This window comes from Corylus avellana, chromosome 2 (genome assembly GCF_965113065.1).
Source record: "Corylus avellana chromosome 2, dhCorAvel1.hap1.2, whole genome shotgun sequence".
Lineage (NCBI taxonomy): Eukaryota > Viridiplantae > Streptophyta > Magnoliopsida > Fagales > Betulaceae > Corylus > Corylus avellana.
This window is the reverse complement of record NC_142491.1, coordinates 38,288,681-38,306,752: the sequence shown is the minus strand read 5'-3', so window position 1 is coordinate 38,306,752 and position 18,072 is coordinate 38,288,681. Positions and strand designations below refer to the sequence as shown.

At 36.9% G+C, this 18,072-nt stretch overlaps 2 protein-coding genes across 2 annotated transcripts; both read left to right on the top strand.

Annotated features, from left to right (window-relative positions):
* The first annotated feature begins 4,972 nt into the window (after positions 1-4,972).
* On the top strand, positions 4,973-9,805 carry LOC132192024 (Serinc-domain containing serine and sphingolipid biosynthesis protein). Its single transcript, XM_059607209.2, has 6 exons — positions 4,973-5,318; positions 6,029-6,265; positions 7,127-7,238; positions 7,322-7,496; positions 8,302-8,542; positions 9,279-9,805. The coding sequence occupies exons 1-6, from the start codon at positions 5,144-5,146 to the stop codon at positions 9,575-9,577; spliced, it is 1,239 nt and encodes a 412-aa protein (XP_059463192.1). The 5' UTR covers positions 4,973-5,143; the 3' UTR covers positions 9,578-9,805.
* Positions 9,806-11,344: 1,539 nt separating this feature from the next.
* Positions 11,345-17,451, top strand: LOC132164344 (uncharacterized protein At5g19025). Its single transcript, XM_059574845.2, has 2 exons — positions 11,345-12,097; positions 17,016-17,451. Exons 1-2 carry the CDS (start codon positions 11,493-11,495, stop codon positions 17,062-17,064), a joined length of 654 nt encoding a protein of 217 aa, XP_059430828.2. The 5' UTR covers positions 11,345-11,492; the 3' UTR covers positions 17,065-17,451.
* Positions 17,452-18,072: the final 621 nt, after the last annotated feature.

Below are 18,072 nucleotides of genomic sequence, written 5' to 3'. Positions count from 1 at the left end.
CTTTACATGATCGATCTGAGGATTTTAGACAAAAATAGCTAAAAAAGAAAAAAGAAAAAAGCAAAAAATGTAATTAATGCTAGCTAGCTTCCTTAAAACGATCGACAAGATGATGCGCTTGAGGGTCTAAGAGTACTTGTGCCAACCAAGTAGCATGGAGATGCAGACCCGCATGATATAGAGCTTCCCCCTCTGCTGTCTCACCATTCTCTTCCACTTGGCAAATCTCGGCCTTCCCATTGTTTGATACTAATTATAATTTGTCTGCTGATCAGACTTGGTGCGAATATTTATTGAGATTGATCATCCCATGTGGCATGCATAGGATTCTACCAAAACAGAGAGATTGGGGCCACATGTGCACTTCAATTAAGGCCACGTCATAGCTAGGGTCCACTTGTACCTACATAGTGCATGGATGTCACGTGCACTTCCTCTCTCAAGAGTCAAGACTCAGCGAGCTTAAGCGTCTTCTTAAAATCAATCCTGCCGGCCATTGACCATTGTGGCCCTCGCTAAAGCAGTTCCAAAGTACAAAAACATGAATCTTATCTAGTTATCTTCAATCTTCATCAACAGTTGCATGATTAGCCTTTTATAGAGATCATTGTCTTTTCCCTTCAACTAAATGACACAAAGAAGCAACCTTTATTAGCTTCACCGCACTGTTACATTTACAATAACTTCACATGACCTCTACAATATCGGATGTCGGATATCGGCCATGTACTTGTTGAGCCCTCTTTGGCTTCAAATTAATGGGTCGACAATTAATGCAACACATTGCTTTGCCAAGTGATCGTGAAACATGGTTTTGTTATTTAATTGCAGACCAATGTTACTATTTGTTGTAGTACGTATGACATGCATATATTGTGTGACATTAATTCGTTTATCGGGTCATTTGAAAATGTTAGTTCTTGTGTTGGTTTAATTCAGTTCCAAAATGCAGAAGCTACTGTTTATGGGCTTAAACATTGGTATAGAATGCTTAGAATCCAATCTCCACCGTTCATAATGTAGATTCATGTGTTATGAACGTCCCTGCAAAATTTCAGCTCAATCGGACCACAAAAACCCATCGATCGGAGCTATTGATCAAGACTGGACAGCATTTCCAGAATGCTGTTTCACCCATTGCATGCCCTGTCCGGACAACCCATTAACTTGTCCGGACACCCCGTAAGTTTTAGGCCCAAAAACGTGATTTTAAGTGGGTTAGGTCTATGGTTTTGTCGGGGGTATATATACATCATTATAGAAGAGAGAATAACAAATTTTCACCCCCAGAGAGTTCATGTGAGGCTGTGCTTGAGTGATTATTTTGTTGTGAGGCAAATTGATTCCTCTTAGAGGATTTTTGTTAGTTTTGATTGTGTGCTTAATTGAAGTCTATCGGAAGGGTCCGATAAAGGAAAATCACGTTGAAGAAGATTGTGAGCGAGGAGATAAGTTGGAGGCTTGTCGATCTTACAGAGTCAAGGTCTTGCAAAGGGTTGTAAGTGTTCTTAGTATCTCTAATCTCTGGATAATCTTTTAATAGTGATTTCCTAAGTTTGGCTGCTCCGGAAATGTTTTACTTTTAGAACGTTTTCTAAAAGGTTTCCTCTTCATCACCAAAATCTTTATGTTTGATTTTACTTGTTTTTTGTGGTTGTTTGCTTAGATTTAAATATTCATTAATTCCGCATAAAATTGTGATATTTATCTGTTTAGAGTTTTTCAGTAAATATTGTGACGTCCCAAAAAGTTAGTACCTACGTGCGTAGGTGAGTGAAGTTAAGAGTGAATAGGAAATTAAAGACTCCATATATACTACTAAATATATGATTATGATATATTCAATGTTAATTTTGTGTCGGGTACGTGATGTCGTGGGTGCCAAGAACAAGAAGAATAGATAAATATCGCTTAGATCTCAAGAAATCTTTTCAAAACACTATAGTTTATATAAGGTTTGAAGGAAAATAATGAAGAAACTCAACTCTGAACATACTTATTGAAAAAAAAACTGAATAATAATCAAAAGTTACTGGACGCTATAAACATGTATTTATAGCCCCAAACTCCTAACCCTAGTAGTAAGAAGAGATTAAGTCGGTTTAGACCTCTACGATGACCATCCAAACGGAACATACCTCTGTCTGGACGGTTACTAAATAATTGAAATTAAAGTACATAAAAACCACTGGTCGTCCAGGCGAGGTACAGGCTCGTTAGGACAAAACTAGGTTAAAACCACTAAACCCTAATTCTCTAGCATGGCGCGTCCGGACGGCTTGCAGACGAGACTTCAGATGAAGCTCTTTGAAATTTGTGTGACTAATCTCATCCGGACGGCTGCAGACAACATTGTAAACGAAGCTCTTGGGAAGTCAAATCAGTCTTCTCTCATCCGTACGGTTTCAGATGAACCTCTCTAGAATTCAACTCGATGCATTGGGAATTACTATGGTGACTTCCTGGGATTGTCTCTTCCTCTTTAGAAATCCCTAGCTTTCTGGTCTACATTAGCTCGTGTAAAAAAATGGAAACCCTAATGTTACGTGTCGGGTTTTAGGTCGTGTCAAAGTATGTGTATAAGACTATATAAAAAAACCTTAGCTCAATCTATTTAATTAAATGAGTTATACTCTTCAACCCTAGCCTATTGAGTTTGTGTTGATTTCGTAGGTAATGTCAAAAATTACTAGCCTTTATATTGCATGTAAGGATCAAATTGTGTCGAAATATGTGTATAAAATATTAAAACTGTATAATAAATCAATCCTAATTAACCCGACTCATTTTTCAATCCTACAAAAATATGATGAGAAAAATACTACGGATATGCAGACAATAAACATGGTGAGAAATCCCGAGGGTACGATGATATTCTGGAGATATTTTAACAAGTACTGGAATTACGTGATAAGGTGATAAAATGGAAGTATCTGGATATGTAACTCACTAGTTATGTCAGTCACAGTCCATATATATATATATATATCAAATTACAGTAAAGTTATATAATTAAATAAAAGATTTTTCTTTTTTGAAAAAAAACTAAACGTGTGTGTCGCCTTCCCCTGTCCAATCATGTTGAATCGCCATGTAGAAGATTGGCATGGAAAGGCTCTCAAACCTTATCTTCCAAGCACAAAAAAAGAAAAAGAAAAGAAAAGGTATATATGAAGATAAGATTATATGGCACGATAAAATCAATGTGGACCTGTTGGATTAATGTGCTGATATCCAGCTAATCTTGTTCCTCTCGATGACCGAGTCTTAGTCCAGATTATGGGAGCTAGGTTTAAAGCCAGCTTGGACCGTTACAAATGTTGTGCTTTTCCAAGCTTAAATGGTGGGGAGCCATTTCTTTTGTTGGGTCATGTTCGGGGCGTTTGGGAAAGTACAATTATATATGTGGAAGTTGCTGATCAGTGCAGTTCAAGATGTGACTAACTGAGACACCACAGTCACAACATTCCCTGTAAAGGAACATCATGGAGAGATTTGTGTAAAGTAAAACTATATAATGGGGGCCCTTTTAGCACAAATCATGCCCCTTTTGAGCATAAATCATGTACAGGATGACAACTCCAACCAAATAATGTTTGGCAGGGTGATCAGTATCACAAAGTTGGACCCAAAAAAATGGAGCCCTTGTAACATGTGTTATACTCTTGCCACCTAGCCTAGAGACTCTGCGATTTGGGTTTATGCGGGTCAGTCGGTGTAAGATCGAGCATCTCCGGTAGATGCTATAAAATCTATAAATTGGGTATATTTTAGCTAGTATGAGGCAAAAATCACTTTATAACGTACTTATCTAAAAAAATTTATTTTACTTTTTAATTAACTACTTTTGAGTAAGCACTATAGCTTATGTATTCTTTTTTCAATTATTCCTGCCTATTCTCTTTCTTTTGCTACAATCATTTCTCTTTCTTCTCTCTTGGTGATGTAAGAAAACAATAAAAACAAAAAAATACTAAAAAAAATTACAAATTCCGTAGAGTTTATATTGAAAAAGTAGTAAGTATATATATATATATATATATATATATAATTTTTAAATTTTAATTAGCTAAAAATGCACTTACATTTTACATCGTTACATAATTTTACTTGTGGGAAGTATATTCAAAGTGCTCATCATATTGGGTTAAAATGGATGTTTATTAGTATTTGATACCCATTGGGCCACAAACAAAAAGCCTACAAGCCTTTTGGTTTGGCAACCGAGCTCAAAAAACAATAAACGGGGCCTACCTACCAAGCTAGACCAACAGCCACTACTGGGCTTATTCTTCTGGAGAGAAATGTTTTCACATCTTCTTAATCCGAAATAGTTGGAGAGGGAAACTGTTTTTTATTAAACACGGGGCTACGAACGATGATGTCGAGCCCTAAGCCACCATCGGCTTAATGGGTGGCATGGACAAGAATTCATACCAAGATCCGTTACGGCCCTCCTCAAAGTTTAAGGAACTTTCTCAACTATTATGTTGAAGAGTAATTTTAAATACTCATCTCTCATTTCACTCTTATACTCAGTCCTTATTTTTATTATTATTGTTTTTTTTTAAATAAAAGTTGATGGACGCTGTCACATCAATAATATAGAAATGAGATATAAGATGACTATGTAATATTATTCAACGCTAAAAGCCTAAAACCATGGTATTAAATCTTAATGTCATCGTGACAAAAAAAAAAAAAAAAAAAAAATCCTAAAAAAAATTTAGAAAACCAATTGAGTAGCCGTGGCCGTGGGTTTTTTTTTTTTATATTATTTTTTTTTATTTATTTTAATAATTTAATTTGTTAATATTTTTGTTATTTTTGAGACATTTTTATCTCGATAATAGAAAGATTAGAATTTAGACATTGGATCATTGGATGAATAGACGGGAGGTTTCGACTTTCTTCTATACCCAAAACGACAGGGAAGGCAAGACAAAATTTCAGTTTTGGCCCAAACTACACAGGTTGCATACTGATAAACCTGATCAGATTCAGATCAAACGCTAAAGAGAGAGAGAGAGAAATTACCATTCAAATCTTAAGTTACGTACGCAGGACACAACACCAACGACTTTCACCAGTCACAAGAGCATAAACCCGAGAGGTTTCGAGAGAGAGAGGGAGAGAGTAGGAGATGTCGTGCTTGGCGTCGTGCTGTGCAACTTTGACCTGCGGACTCTGCTCCTCAGTGGCCTCTGGGATCACCAAGCGCTCGGCCAGGCTTGCTTACTGTGGTCTCTTCGGTCTATCGCTAATCGTTTCCTGGATTCTCCGGGAAGTCGCAGCTCCTCTCTTGGAGAAAATCCCATGTGAGTTCGAATCTCCACAGCCCATTTCCGTTTTCGAGCTTATTTTCATTTGGGTATGTAAAATTGTTGAATATACGAATTGGGTTTGCCCGGTTTCGAACGTTGTTTCCTAGTGGGGCATGTTATGTAACAAATTGGGTTTGCCAGTTGGGTTGGTTGTTGCTTAGTTGAGACTTGAGATGTTCTTATTGGTTTTTTTTTTTTTTTTTTTTTTTTTTGACTTTGATTTGCTATGGTGGGTTAGCTCTTGTATTGTAAGTATGTTGGTAGTTCGTGGTTCTTATGATGGGACTGCCATGTTTTAGTTCCTTTGCATTTAATTTTAAATTTCCTAAATTGGGTTTGTTTTGCTTTCATTTATTATTGAAGCATGTCTAATAAGGTGCATGTTTTTCAGATTTTGTGACTAGTCGAAACGACCAAGCTTAATTGATTGTTTTTTTTTTCTGCATTATATTGGAAATCCAGTAGAAGTTTGGTGAGTTTGACTGATAATGAGTAAGTTGAAGACATACAGGGTTTGAGAAGATTGGTTGTAGGTTTACCAATTTATGCATGGTACAATGGGGCCAAAGGGAGCTTTTCTGATGACACTAGTAGTGTCACTAAATGGAGATTTATTTTCGAATTTAAAGATTGGCTTACTTGAGCAATGACAAAAATATCTGTTCTGATTTTTTAGAACTTTTTCCCGACTTTTGTGTTAACAGGGATAAACACTTCTGCCACTGAATCAAAGGAATGGTTTCAAATACAAGCAGTTCTTCGTGTGAGCTTTGGGAATTTCCTGTTTTTTGCAGTATTTGCTGTTATAATGATCGGTGTAAAGGACCAAAATGACAGACGTGATTCATGGCACCATGGTGGATGGGTTGCCAAGATGGTAATCTGGCTTTTGCTTGTAGTCCTCATGTTTTTTCTTCCTAATGTCGTCATTTCAATCTATGGTAAGTTTTTATTTCACATTAAATGGATTGTTATCTTATGCTGCTTTTGTTTAGCCAAGGTTGATGGAGGATTGTATAAACCTCGTCTTGGAATATTTGTATGCTTCAGATATGCCATACGGAGGACAATTGTCACAGGTTTTTTTGGCTACTTTTAGCAATTTTTGGAGTGAGATAGTTGAATGAGTGTCAATAAATTGCTTGCATAGCAGCTAAAATTAACCTGGCAAGAGTCTTTTTTCTGCTATGTATGAAATGTCTGTAAAAGCTAGAAAATTAAGGAATTTTTCACGCTTGGGTTTTATGACTTTCATGCATGCTGTAAAGTCATTATACTACTTTTCAGCCTGTACAACATACGTGGGATGCATGGGTTTCTTGACATTACCATTCCCATATTTACCTAGGGATCTCTCATAGTTCTAGGCTCTAGGTTGATTAGAATTCCACTAAAGCGAATGAAAAATTGCTTTCCTCCTTGAGCTGTAAGATGGCCCGGTAATGTGATACTGTGTTGTGATAAAGAAGAAATGTGGATCCATCTGATGATGTTGAAAAATTGTTGTACATGGATTACTTTTCCCGGCTTTGATGGGATTAATTAAGTGGCTATATGTTGGCGAATTGTGCACCACATATGTTGACTTGAGAGTGGAGGTAGCACACAAGTGGTAAAAAGGAGAGCGGGAAGGGGGCTGAGGGCGTTACATGTCTACTTTCATTCTGTAGTCATAATGGTGTTCCCCAGGGTTGCTTGATTTGCCTCCATTTCTCTACTTTAATTTATAATGATTCAGACTGTTCATTCTTTTCTGAGAGATGGTGCCTCAATTTCTCTGTGCAAACTTTCTGTACTTGCAGGAATTGTATCAAAATTTGGAGCAGGGTTATTTTTATTGGTTCAAGTGATTATCTTACTAGACTGTACACACTCATGGAATGACGCATGGGTTGAGAAAGACGAGCAGAAGTGGTCGGTTCAAGTTTTTAGATCTTATCAAACTTTCTTTCACTGCTTTCTTTTGGCTTCTAACCTTATATTTGGCATGTTTTTAGGTATATTGCTTTACTTTCGGTGTCAGTTGTATGCTACATTGCAGCATTTGCATTCTCAGGAATTCTGTTCATTTGGTTCAATCCTTCTGGCGATGACTGTGGCCTCAATGTCTTCTTCATTGTCATGACCATGATTCTGGCGTTTGTATTTGGTATTATTGCATTGCATCCTACGGTAAGCATAATATTTATATTTTTACTTGGGGGTAGCACTCCCTTTCTCACAGATAGAAGATGATTCCTCCTCATATGGTTTTATGCCTTTGATGTAATTGTGTTCATCATCCTCATTTTGTCATCAGGCATTACTTGCATCCTCTATACTTGGTGAATTCTCTAAATAAGATGGCTGTCCTATTGCATGTGCAGGAATTAACTATTATTTATGATTTAAATAATCACACCATTGGCAACCATCTTTCTGTGTGATTTATAGAAAATTTTAAAATGTCAAACTTCTCTCAGCTATCTTCCAGACAATGAAAGGGATCTACATTGATATGGGTATGAGACAGATAAAAATGAAACTAAATTTCCAATCTGTACAGCCTAAATGGATAAGCTGGCGTCTCTAACAGTATACCCATTTAATTAGACTTTACAAATAGAAATTTGCAGTACTAAGGATTTCTATATTGTGAGTTTGGCTTCAGAGTGGAGCTATGTTCATTATGTTTTGTAGTATTAGATTGGCATCCAGTGGTTGCAATCTTCAAGCCATGAAAGTATTGTAGGCACATGTCTACTATAGTAGACCTGTCATATGGAGAGTCCATGATTATTTTTCGATGCTAACTAGCAATATTCCCTCGTTAGCGGAATCGCACAGATACCTATTGCCGTGCACTGTAATTCATGTCTTGACAAACTCGAAACTTGGTAGGCATGTACCAGAGGGTGTGACCCCTTTACTGAATGTTAACAGTAGAAAATTGCTTTTTTCAACTTGCAATAGGATATTGATTAGATATTTCAAACAGGTGAATGGCAGTCTCTTGCCTGCTTCTGTGATATCTCTTTATTGTGCTTACGTGTGCTACACGGGTCTCGCCAGTGAACCTCGTGACTATGTATGCAATGGTCTGCATAGTAAATCAAAAGCCGTCACCACAAGCACTCTTATACTCGGGATGCTCACAACAGTTCTGTCTGTTCTATACTCTGCTCTTCGTGCTGGATCTTCGACAACATTTCTATCACCACCATCTTCACCCAAGTCAGGTGCTCATAGTTATATGGAATCCTTTTTAGTTTTTTTTACCTTTTCAATGCAAATTTTAATATTGTTTCCTTAGCAACTTGAAAAAATGGATGTTCACAAAGGAAAATCCAATTATAGTAAATCTTTGTTCTACCTCATTGTAGAATAAAGTTTTGGATGTTTCCTGCCTTTAGACAAGGTTCATATTGAGATTACTAAATTGGAACCATTCTGGTATAGTTGTCACCATTATTTAAATGTGCTCTATGTACTTAAGTATGCACTTTGCTCCTCTGGCCATCCATAGCATGTGTCTGATAGGGTAGTAAAGGCCAAAACATTCTTGTATGGTATTAGGATTTTGAAGGTCTTGATCCTGTAGCTTTTGGTCTCACCTCCTGCTGCACGTTTTGAATGCTGGCTACGTTGAAACATGTTGAGCAGAGAGTTTTTTTTTTTTTTTTTTTTTGAATTCCCTATTACCTACCTTTGCTGGTAACTCTTCAAATTGAATGACAGGCACACAGAAACGAGAAGTGTCTCATAGTACATTTTACAACTGATAATGAATTCCCCCATGTTCCTAGAAGTGTCTCTTAGTACATTTTACATTATCTATCACTTACAGGATGACTTATAAAATTCTTGTGAACTTTAATGAAAATTATGATAAGATATTGTCCTTGAGTTAGTATTCTAATAGTACCTATTTATTACATGTGGTGGGCTTTCTATTATTGTTTAATCCTGTTGCAGGTGAGAAGAAACCTCTTCTCGAAGCAGAAGAGTTGGAAGAAGGAAAGGAAAAGAAGAAGGAAACAGAAGCACGTCCAGTTAGTTATTCCTATACCTTTTTCCATCTGATATTTGCTTTAGCCAGCATGTACTCAGCTATGCTTCTCTCTGGGTGGACCGACTCATCTGAGAGCTCTGACCTGATAGATGTTGGCTGGACATCAGTTTGGGTTCGGATCTGCACAGAGTGGGTTACCGCCGTGCTATATATCTGGTCTCTTGTTGCTCCTCTGGTTTGCCATGATCGCGAGTTCTTTTAGTCTTCCTGTTCATGATATATCTAGCATCCAGTATCTGATTTTTTTTCCTTTTTGGGGGTTGGAAAATGAATAAAGAGACGAGGAGAGGGAGAAGTGGTGCTAGGGATGTCAAGTGTTGTATCTTTATTGTACTTAGGTTTGCATATATGATATACACAATTATGGAACACATTTTGCTGAGAAATCAGTGTCTGCCATGCGAATTCTAGTGTCAAAACTTCTTTTTTCCTTCTTCTTCTTCTTCTTCTTCTTCTTCTTCTTCTTTAAACTTGGTTCCAGTGTCAAGTTTGAAATGATTGAATAACCCTTCATTTCACATCATATGTAAAAGGTTATATTGATGTTTCCTTTGTTATGGTTGGTACTATAAATCAGTGGATTTAATGGGTCTCCTGCAAAGCTATCATCCTGTTTAACAATTGACAATTCATCAGATTGAATGGACCAAATTCATTCTATTTTACATCGATTCCCAGTCAATTTTGTGGGCCATTCAACCAACACAGGCTGCAATACGCGGAGAAATTCGAGTCACCATCAACCGACTTGAGAATAACATGTGAGGCTCCTAGTTATGGCACGATTAAAACTACCTCTCCATGGCAGAATATGATTTCTATATGAACCCCAACTTGCATTTTTCCTCTTTTTTTTTTTTTTTTTTTTTTAAACCGACACATTTTAAACACGTATCAATTTAACAGACACATTTTAAACACATATCAATTTAATATACACATATAATCGGTCCGATTACGTCGATCGATGATGGCAGGAATGTAATTATTAAACTCTTCTCCCTTGGGATTAATAGTTATCAACTTTTGAATTTGTGGAATAGATAGCCGACACGACATAATCCTATCTCTCAGAAATCAAAATGTCGAAAAAAACCATGACCCGCATGTGTTGGCTTTGAGCTCCTAGATTTTCTATTGATGTCATTTTCATTTTTTCTTTTTTTCCGTTTTTGGGTCAATGTTGTAAATCATTACGTAATCTTGTGTTAATCAGGAAGTTCAAACATCGCTTATCCATTTAGGAGTCGTGAATTCCACGCTCTTGTTGTCAATGGGGTTCATTAATTTGGCTTCTTCATTTACCCATCGATTAGATTAGATTAGATCTTCTTGTCACTTCTTTCAAAAATAAATTAGATCATGTTTTAAAGGAATTGCCTTTTTTTTTTCTTTTCTTTTTTTTTTCCTTGTATATATGAATTAGAATAGGGTTCTTTTTATTTTAAGTAAAATGAAAATAGTCATAAAATTATGGTTATATTTAACTGAATAGATGATGTCACGTGATAAATATGTTGACACCTCATTTAAAAAATTTAAATGATCTGGCATAATTTACACAATTCGATGCAACACCAATAAAATGACTTATCTTCATTACAAGTATGGTAAACAATAGTTAATTTACGAGATTTACAACAAGGCACAGTACTGAATTTTGTCAAGAAAATTATTACGAGGTCTCTTGTGTACTCTAAAATATCTCCATCAAGATTAAAATAGATTTGTAAGTTTATTTAAAAACACAACACCCCTCTTCCATGATAAAAAAAATTTCACAAAATAAATTTATTAATTATGAATAATTATTTTTGTTGATTTGTTGAAAAATTAATTATCAATCCCTAAATTCTATTCCGTCCAACTCAGCTTCAATCTTGCTAATTATAAAATGAATTATTATTATATTCAAGAAAAAACAACACGCGCGCGCGCGAGATGCAATTAAACTCCAAGCCCCGAAGAAAAGAACCTTGAAGCTCTCCCACTCGCATCCGAGGCGCGTGCACCATCGACGAACAATCTGCCCCCTCTTTGCCTCTCCTCCCACTACCACCCTTCCACCTCTGCCATCACGGCAAACACGCACTCACTCTCTCACATTCCTCTCTAACATGTGCCACCTCCTCTTCTCCTCCACCACCACCGCCATGCCCTCATTGCCCAAACCCCCCAAATCCTCCTCAAACCCTAACCCTAACCCCACCCTCTGCAAGCACAGCCCCTCCGCCACTCTCGACCTCCTTATCCTAATCCTCGTCCTCTTCGCCGGCTCCTTCCTCGTCTCTTCCTACCTCTCATACCTCTCTCTCCTCCTCTCCCATTCCTCTCCTCTCCTCCTCCGCCACCTCTCCCTCCCCTACCTTCTGTCCTTCATTCTCTTCTTCGCCGCATCTGCCGCTTTCGCAGACCTATGTTGCGGCGCGCGCTCGCGCCGCTGCAGGAATCCGGGCTGCAAGGGCTTGAAGAAGGCCATGGAGTTTGATCTGCAGGTGCAGACCGAGGAATGCGTCAAGTCCGCTTCGAAGTCCAAGGAGATCGACGGCTTGCCGTGGAAGGGAGGGAGCGAGGCCAACCCTGACTACGAGTGCCTCCGATCGGAACTCAGAAAGATGGCGCCGCCGAACGGCCGCGCCGTGCTGCTCTTCCGCGCGCGGTGCGGGTGCCCCGTCGCGAAGCTCGAGGGCTGGGGGCCCAAGCGTGGGAAGCGCCATAAGAAGTGAGTGTGTTTGTCTTTCTGTTTGCTTTTGGATTCGTTGGAATTGAAGTGGAAGTTGAATGCGATTCGATGGAATGCGGTTTTGTTTGTGTGGTGTATGAATGTGGAGTTTTCTTCTTTCTTATACATGCATTGATCATTGATTGTGGAAATGAGTAAACTCCAATGCGTGTGTAGTTTGTGTTGGTCTCGGAAGATTGAGGATTGTTCCATTTGAAAATATTGAAATGGAGGGTTTGATATGGATCTTGATCTGTTATTTTAACTCAGTTGAATGGCCAATTCCTGTTGCTGAATGTGTTTCTATTTACTTTTTATTTCCCTCTTTTGATCCATAATAATCCTACAGAAATCTCCATTTGAGTTTAGCAGACAGAATTTAATTCTTAGAGTTGGGTCCAAGTTCTAGTCGATAAGATAAGTGAACCGTTTAGAAAAAGAGGGATAGTTGAAGGCAAGCAGGTAAGGAAACTTTGTCACAAGAGGTTGAAGCTGGGTGGCAGAATACGCACCCACCTCCCACAAAACAGTCATAAGCAGTTACTAAAGGAACGTATTTTTGTTGCCATAATATATCTATTGCATCTTGGATGTGGCATTTTCTATGCAAAATAGGTTGCAAGAAGCTTTGTTTGTATTTGGGGAATCAATGTTAAATTAGTGCACACACATTGTCAAAAGAGGTTCCTCAGTATTGATGGCGATCTCCCAAAATGTGAGGAAATGGGACAATAATTTGGCATATTATCAATGATTTTGAACCTCGTAAGGACTGCATAAGATGTGATTATATGCTTAAGTCAAAGCAATGATGTTCTGAAGCACAAAACGCTTGTAGGTTCTTCTTTTAGTTAAATGGTTATTGTTTATCAGAGTGTATCAGAGTGCCATCTCTTGTACTTTGGTCTTATGTAATTTTTTTAAAAGTCAATATTTTGCTTCAATTTCTGATGCTTAGTTGTGAGATTTGCATGCAATACCTTTAATGCAATCATAACATGGAACTAGTTTTTGAGCTCATGCATTACCGCCTTAGGAACTTAAAATATATATCCTTTTACTTGGTTCTCCCTAGATCTCCTGTGGAGATACCACTTCATGTTTTTTTTTTTTTTTTTTTTTTTTTTTTTGTAAGGTTTATATGGAAATCTGCATGTATCTTCCAAAAAGTGTCATATTTATAGCTGTTGGAATCAGGAGCTTCATCATTCCTGTATGATCTATATTATGTTGTTGCTTGCAGCTACATAAAACTTAGGTAGATTTTGTTTTTATAAGTAAAAGAAATTCATTAAAAAGCGCAAAGGTGCAACTCAAGTACGCATGAAGTATATAAAATAAACACCTAACTAGAAAAAGAACAAAAGTCTAAAAAATCATGAAAGCTAGAAAAATGAAAACAATCAATGGCATTTGTCCAGTGATAGGGGGTATTGAGGATAAAAGAAAGCTTTTAATTCCATCACTGTTCTCTTATGGTCTTCAAAGTTACGATCGTTTCTTTCTCTCCAAATACATCACATCAAGTGGTCCGAAACCATCTTCCACAAGATATGCAGGTAGAGCCACATGCAAATAATTTGTGCAGTGAAAGATTAAGGAGTCAAAACTCAAGTAACTTCTGAATTAAGTTGATTCCCAATGCTTGCATATAATATTGGTGTCAGCAAGTAAATGTCAAAATTTTTTATCAGTTAATCTAGTGGAACACATCTCTCTCTCTCTCTCTCAACTTTGTTTGATTTAGAATTGGAACTAATGTTTTCCATGAGCTCCTCCTATCTAACTTCAGTTTATTGAAATTACTTGGAGGTCCTTGAAGACTAGTCATGGTAGTTCTAAGTGTTACCACTTTTTTTTTTTTTGAAGTGTTTAAATCCTTTTAATGACTACTTCTCATTTCTTAGTTCATACCAAATTGACCTTTAACCTTTATGAAAACCTGAACTTTTTCTATGGTGCCTCTTGATTTTCTTGTGCCTCAATCTATGACAATCTTCAAGTTATTTATTTAGGGTCCCAACATTCCTTTTATGGCTGAGGAATCTAAACTTCCTAATTGAATATAATTCCCCAACTTTAGTGGCTAGTGGCCTTATCGTGCTGCTGTACCTTTGACTTTGTTTGATCACGTAGTTATTACATATCTGATCTTCAATTTTTATGACATGCATGTCTAGTCTAAGCAATGTTTGTACAAGGGCAAGTTGTGATAATAGAGTTCGATAATATTGTGTATTATGTCGTATACATGTAAAATCATCCAGCTTCCTGGATTTGTTTTGGGCAGTATGATTTTACAACATATAATCATGCACTAGATCTTTGCACATTTAATTAACTAATTGACTCTTCTATTGCATGTTTTTTGATTTATTTGTTTTATTTATATATATAAGTAAAATGTGACTGTTATAAAGTATCCTAAGAATATATATATATATATATATATATATATATATATATATATATATATATATATATAAGTAAAATGTGACTGTTATAAAGTATCCTAAGAAGTTTTGAATTATGTGATTTCCAAGAGCCCAATTTAAATTTTTTTTGTGGTAACTCTTCTGAGAGCTCCACTGTTGTATCCTACAAAATGCCAATTTTTGTGAGCTATTTGAAAAAGAAAAAGGGATGTTCCTCAAGTGTTTTGGAACATACATACAAATTGGAGCCAAGTATATCCTTGATGGTTATAGATAATTGCATATGCTCAAACTTTATCATCCACCAAAACTTGATATATGAGGCCTGTATTTGAAGCTAATGAGGATGTGTGGCCTTTACGTAGCTCCACCCTGATGTTATTGACAGTGTCAACTTTACAAAAAAAAGTAAGAAATTGGGGAAATCCCACATAAAGTCCCCAAACCACTGCAGGTTCTAGTTCTTTCTTTGAGCAACCAGTAGTATTTGGCACCAGCACAGGAGGGAACTCTCATATAATATATTCCTAATGCATTTGGGGATTGATAATGGGAATTAATTTCTGCCTTGTTAAACACTTGACCAACGAGTGCCAAGAGTGTCAAGTGAGGTTGAGAGTTGGAACTTCACCCAAAGTGCGACATCCATTCAAAATTTTATGTAGTCCAGTGTCTCAAGAATGGCTAAGGGTGTTTGTGTATCATGCATGTGTGTGCTTATAAATTAAAGCACCTGTAATGTAAGGAGTAGCTTGAGATGGTGGTCTGGAGGTGACACATTGAAACTCTATGGAGGGCGTTTGAATCACCTCCTGCGCATAACCTTTGGATTTCTATTAAAGGGGAAAATGGAGAATGTTTTCATATAATGGTCAAATCTGCTGTTTATTTATTTATTTATTTATTTTTTTATAAGTAATGTTGTATATACCAAAAAGCGCATAGAGGCGCAACCTTAGTACACATAAAGTATAACTAGAAAGAGAAAAGAGAGCAAGAAAATCAGAAAAGCTAATAACTAATGGAGCTAAACAAGTACCAGTCCAAGTAAAGAGAGAAAAAAAAAAAAAAAAAACAAGGACAAGAGTTCCTCTAAAGTCCTCTCTAGGTCATTGAAGATCCTATCATTTCTTTCCCTCCATAGGCTCCACATAAGGCAAAGAGGAACCATCTTCCACACCATCGCCCTCTGAGAGCGACCCCCTGACCACCAGCATGAGAACAAGTCCATCATGCTATAAGGCATAACCCAAGATAGTCCAAAGCGATTGAAAATGGCGTTCCATAAGGCTCTGGCGGTCTCACAGTGGAGGAGGAGGTGATCGACAGACTCCCCAATCAGTTTACACAAGCAGCACCTATTGACTACGATGAGATGTCTTCTCCTAAGATTGTCCATGGTGAGAATCTTTCCCATTGCTGACGATCAGGCAAAGAAAGCCACTTTTGAGGGGGCCTTGGTCTGCCAAATACTCTTCCAAGAGAAAGGAGGGTCAAATGTGCAAATTTGCTGTTTGACTTAGTGAATTTATAGATTGATCTGGATGCCTGGACATTGATCAAACACTAGATTGTAGGAAATTTTCCATCGTTATGTGTCCGAGCTCCTATCTACTATGCTTATATTGGCCATCAAGTCCCAGTTGCGAATTCCATATTCTAGCACTAGGATAATGTGGTTAGCAGTGTGTGCAAATGTCTCTATGTTTTGGTTTTGTTGTGGAAAGGTTGGGTTATGCCTATATGTATGATTCAGCCACTTTCTAAAGACCAGGTTCACAGTTGGAAAAGATGAAAACTTATTGGCTGTTTTGCTTCATTTCATCGTGTCTCCGCATTCAGGATAGGTCCAATTTCTAAAAGCCGTGTTTAATGCCCTCACATGGTGTTTAGTCCCTTCTTGGATCTTAGAAAGATACAGCAATTACCCTGATTACTAGGTTCACTGGTTTGGTTGTGTGTGCTTAGCTTTGATCCTTTTTTCCATAATTTTTTTGCTTTCTAAATTAAGTTTTATTTGGCTAGTATTCAGTTGATTAATAGAAACTGCTGCCCTTCCCCTTCCCCATCCCCTTACAATTTAGGTTCTTTGCTATGTTTTTGCTGATTAAAATTGAAGTTGCTTTTGGCTATTTTGCCAGTTGATTAATGAAGATGGAAAGCCCTTTTCCATTCTAGTCCTTTTGTAATATGGAACTCTGCTTGCTAAATATTTATGCCATATTGTTGCGTTCTGCTCATATTTCAACTTCATTGCTGCATCAATTAATTCTCTAGGCCAATGGTCTTTGGAACAAGGTGTTGAGGTCATGGGTTGCCCTATCAAAAAGAATTTAGTCAGTTCTCTAGCAAATAACTCCTTTCAATGTCTAAATGATATTTTCTATTCAGGACAACTTCTACTTTATGCTCTCTATGACATGTGGAATATCAAAATTTTATTTTGTTAATGATCTAATCTCTAGATTTGCCGGTTCTTGCAGGGCTTTGGCCAGTCTGGCAGTTAATGGGGGAGGAGGTGATCATCGCTGATTGTTTATGATGACTGATGCGTCATCGAGATCGACCTTATATATTTACCTTTCTCCTAAGATTTGTATGTTCTTTCTCAAAGACTTTTAACTCACTATGGAAACAATATATTTTTTTTTTTAGTCCTATAATCCGATGGCCCTGCTAAATAGGTCTGAAACAACCTTTCTACCTTGGAAGATTGTCTCTGATTTGTGGAAGGATATACCAAATTTAATGCAAATAAATATATGAAAAATGGCAAATGGATATTTTTCTCACTTTAAATGGTAGCTTGGGTAGTTTTGGTGTCCGTTGCTGTTAAACCAGTTTGGCTTGAAATTTCAAACCACCATCCGCCTTTTATATAAATCGGATTGGTTTACAGATTGGTCTGGTGTGAGTACAGAAACTGGACAGAGTAGAAGAACAAAGAGAAAAAAGAAAAAAATATATATATTTTTACTTGGCATTTTCCCAAAACAAAACTTTTATTACTTGTCGCATAGTTGATAACTGTTGTGCCACATGACTTGATATTTTGTGCAATTAAACAATTCAATTTAGAATTAAAGCAAAAAACGTTATTGCCAAAGCTCAAATTGATGCAGGTCGAGTGCTGAAACTCATATGTGACAATTTAGTGATTATCTATTGGTGTTGTAATTTTTTTATTATTATTATTCTTATTACAATCTGACTAGATTATGTCAATAAGATGATACTGGTGATCAATGTGGTATTTTTTTGTTCATCAAAATAATGATTAATGTTACATAATGCGCAAAGTCAAGTTAGTCAATTTATGATTTTATTACAATATTCGCAATATGAGATCATTTCGACTGATAAATGACTAAATAAGTATACTCTCCACATTGTTGATTCAGAATTGAATTCTTGGATTGTTCAAACACCGAGTTGATTATGTGTACAGGATTTTCCCTTGTTTGTTTGTTGATAAGTATGACCGTAAATGAACTGAAATGTTTGTAAACTTCTCAAAAAACCTCTTTCATTCGGTCACCG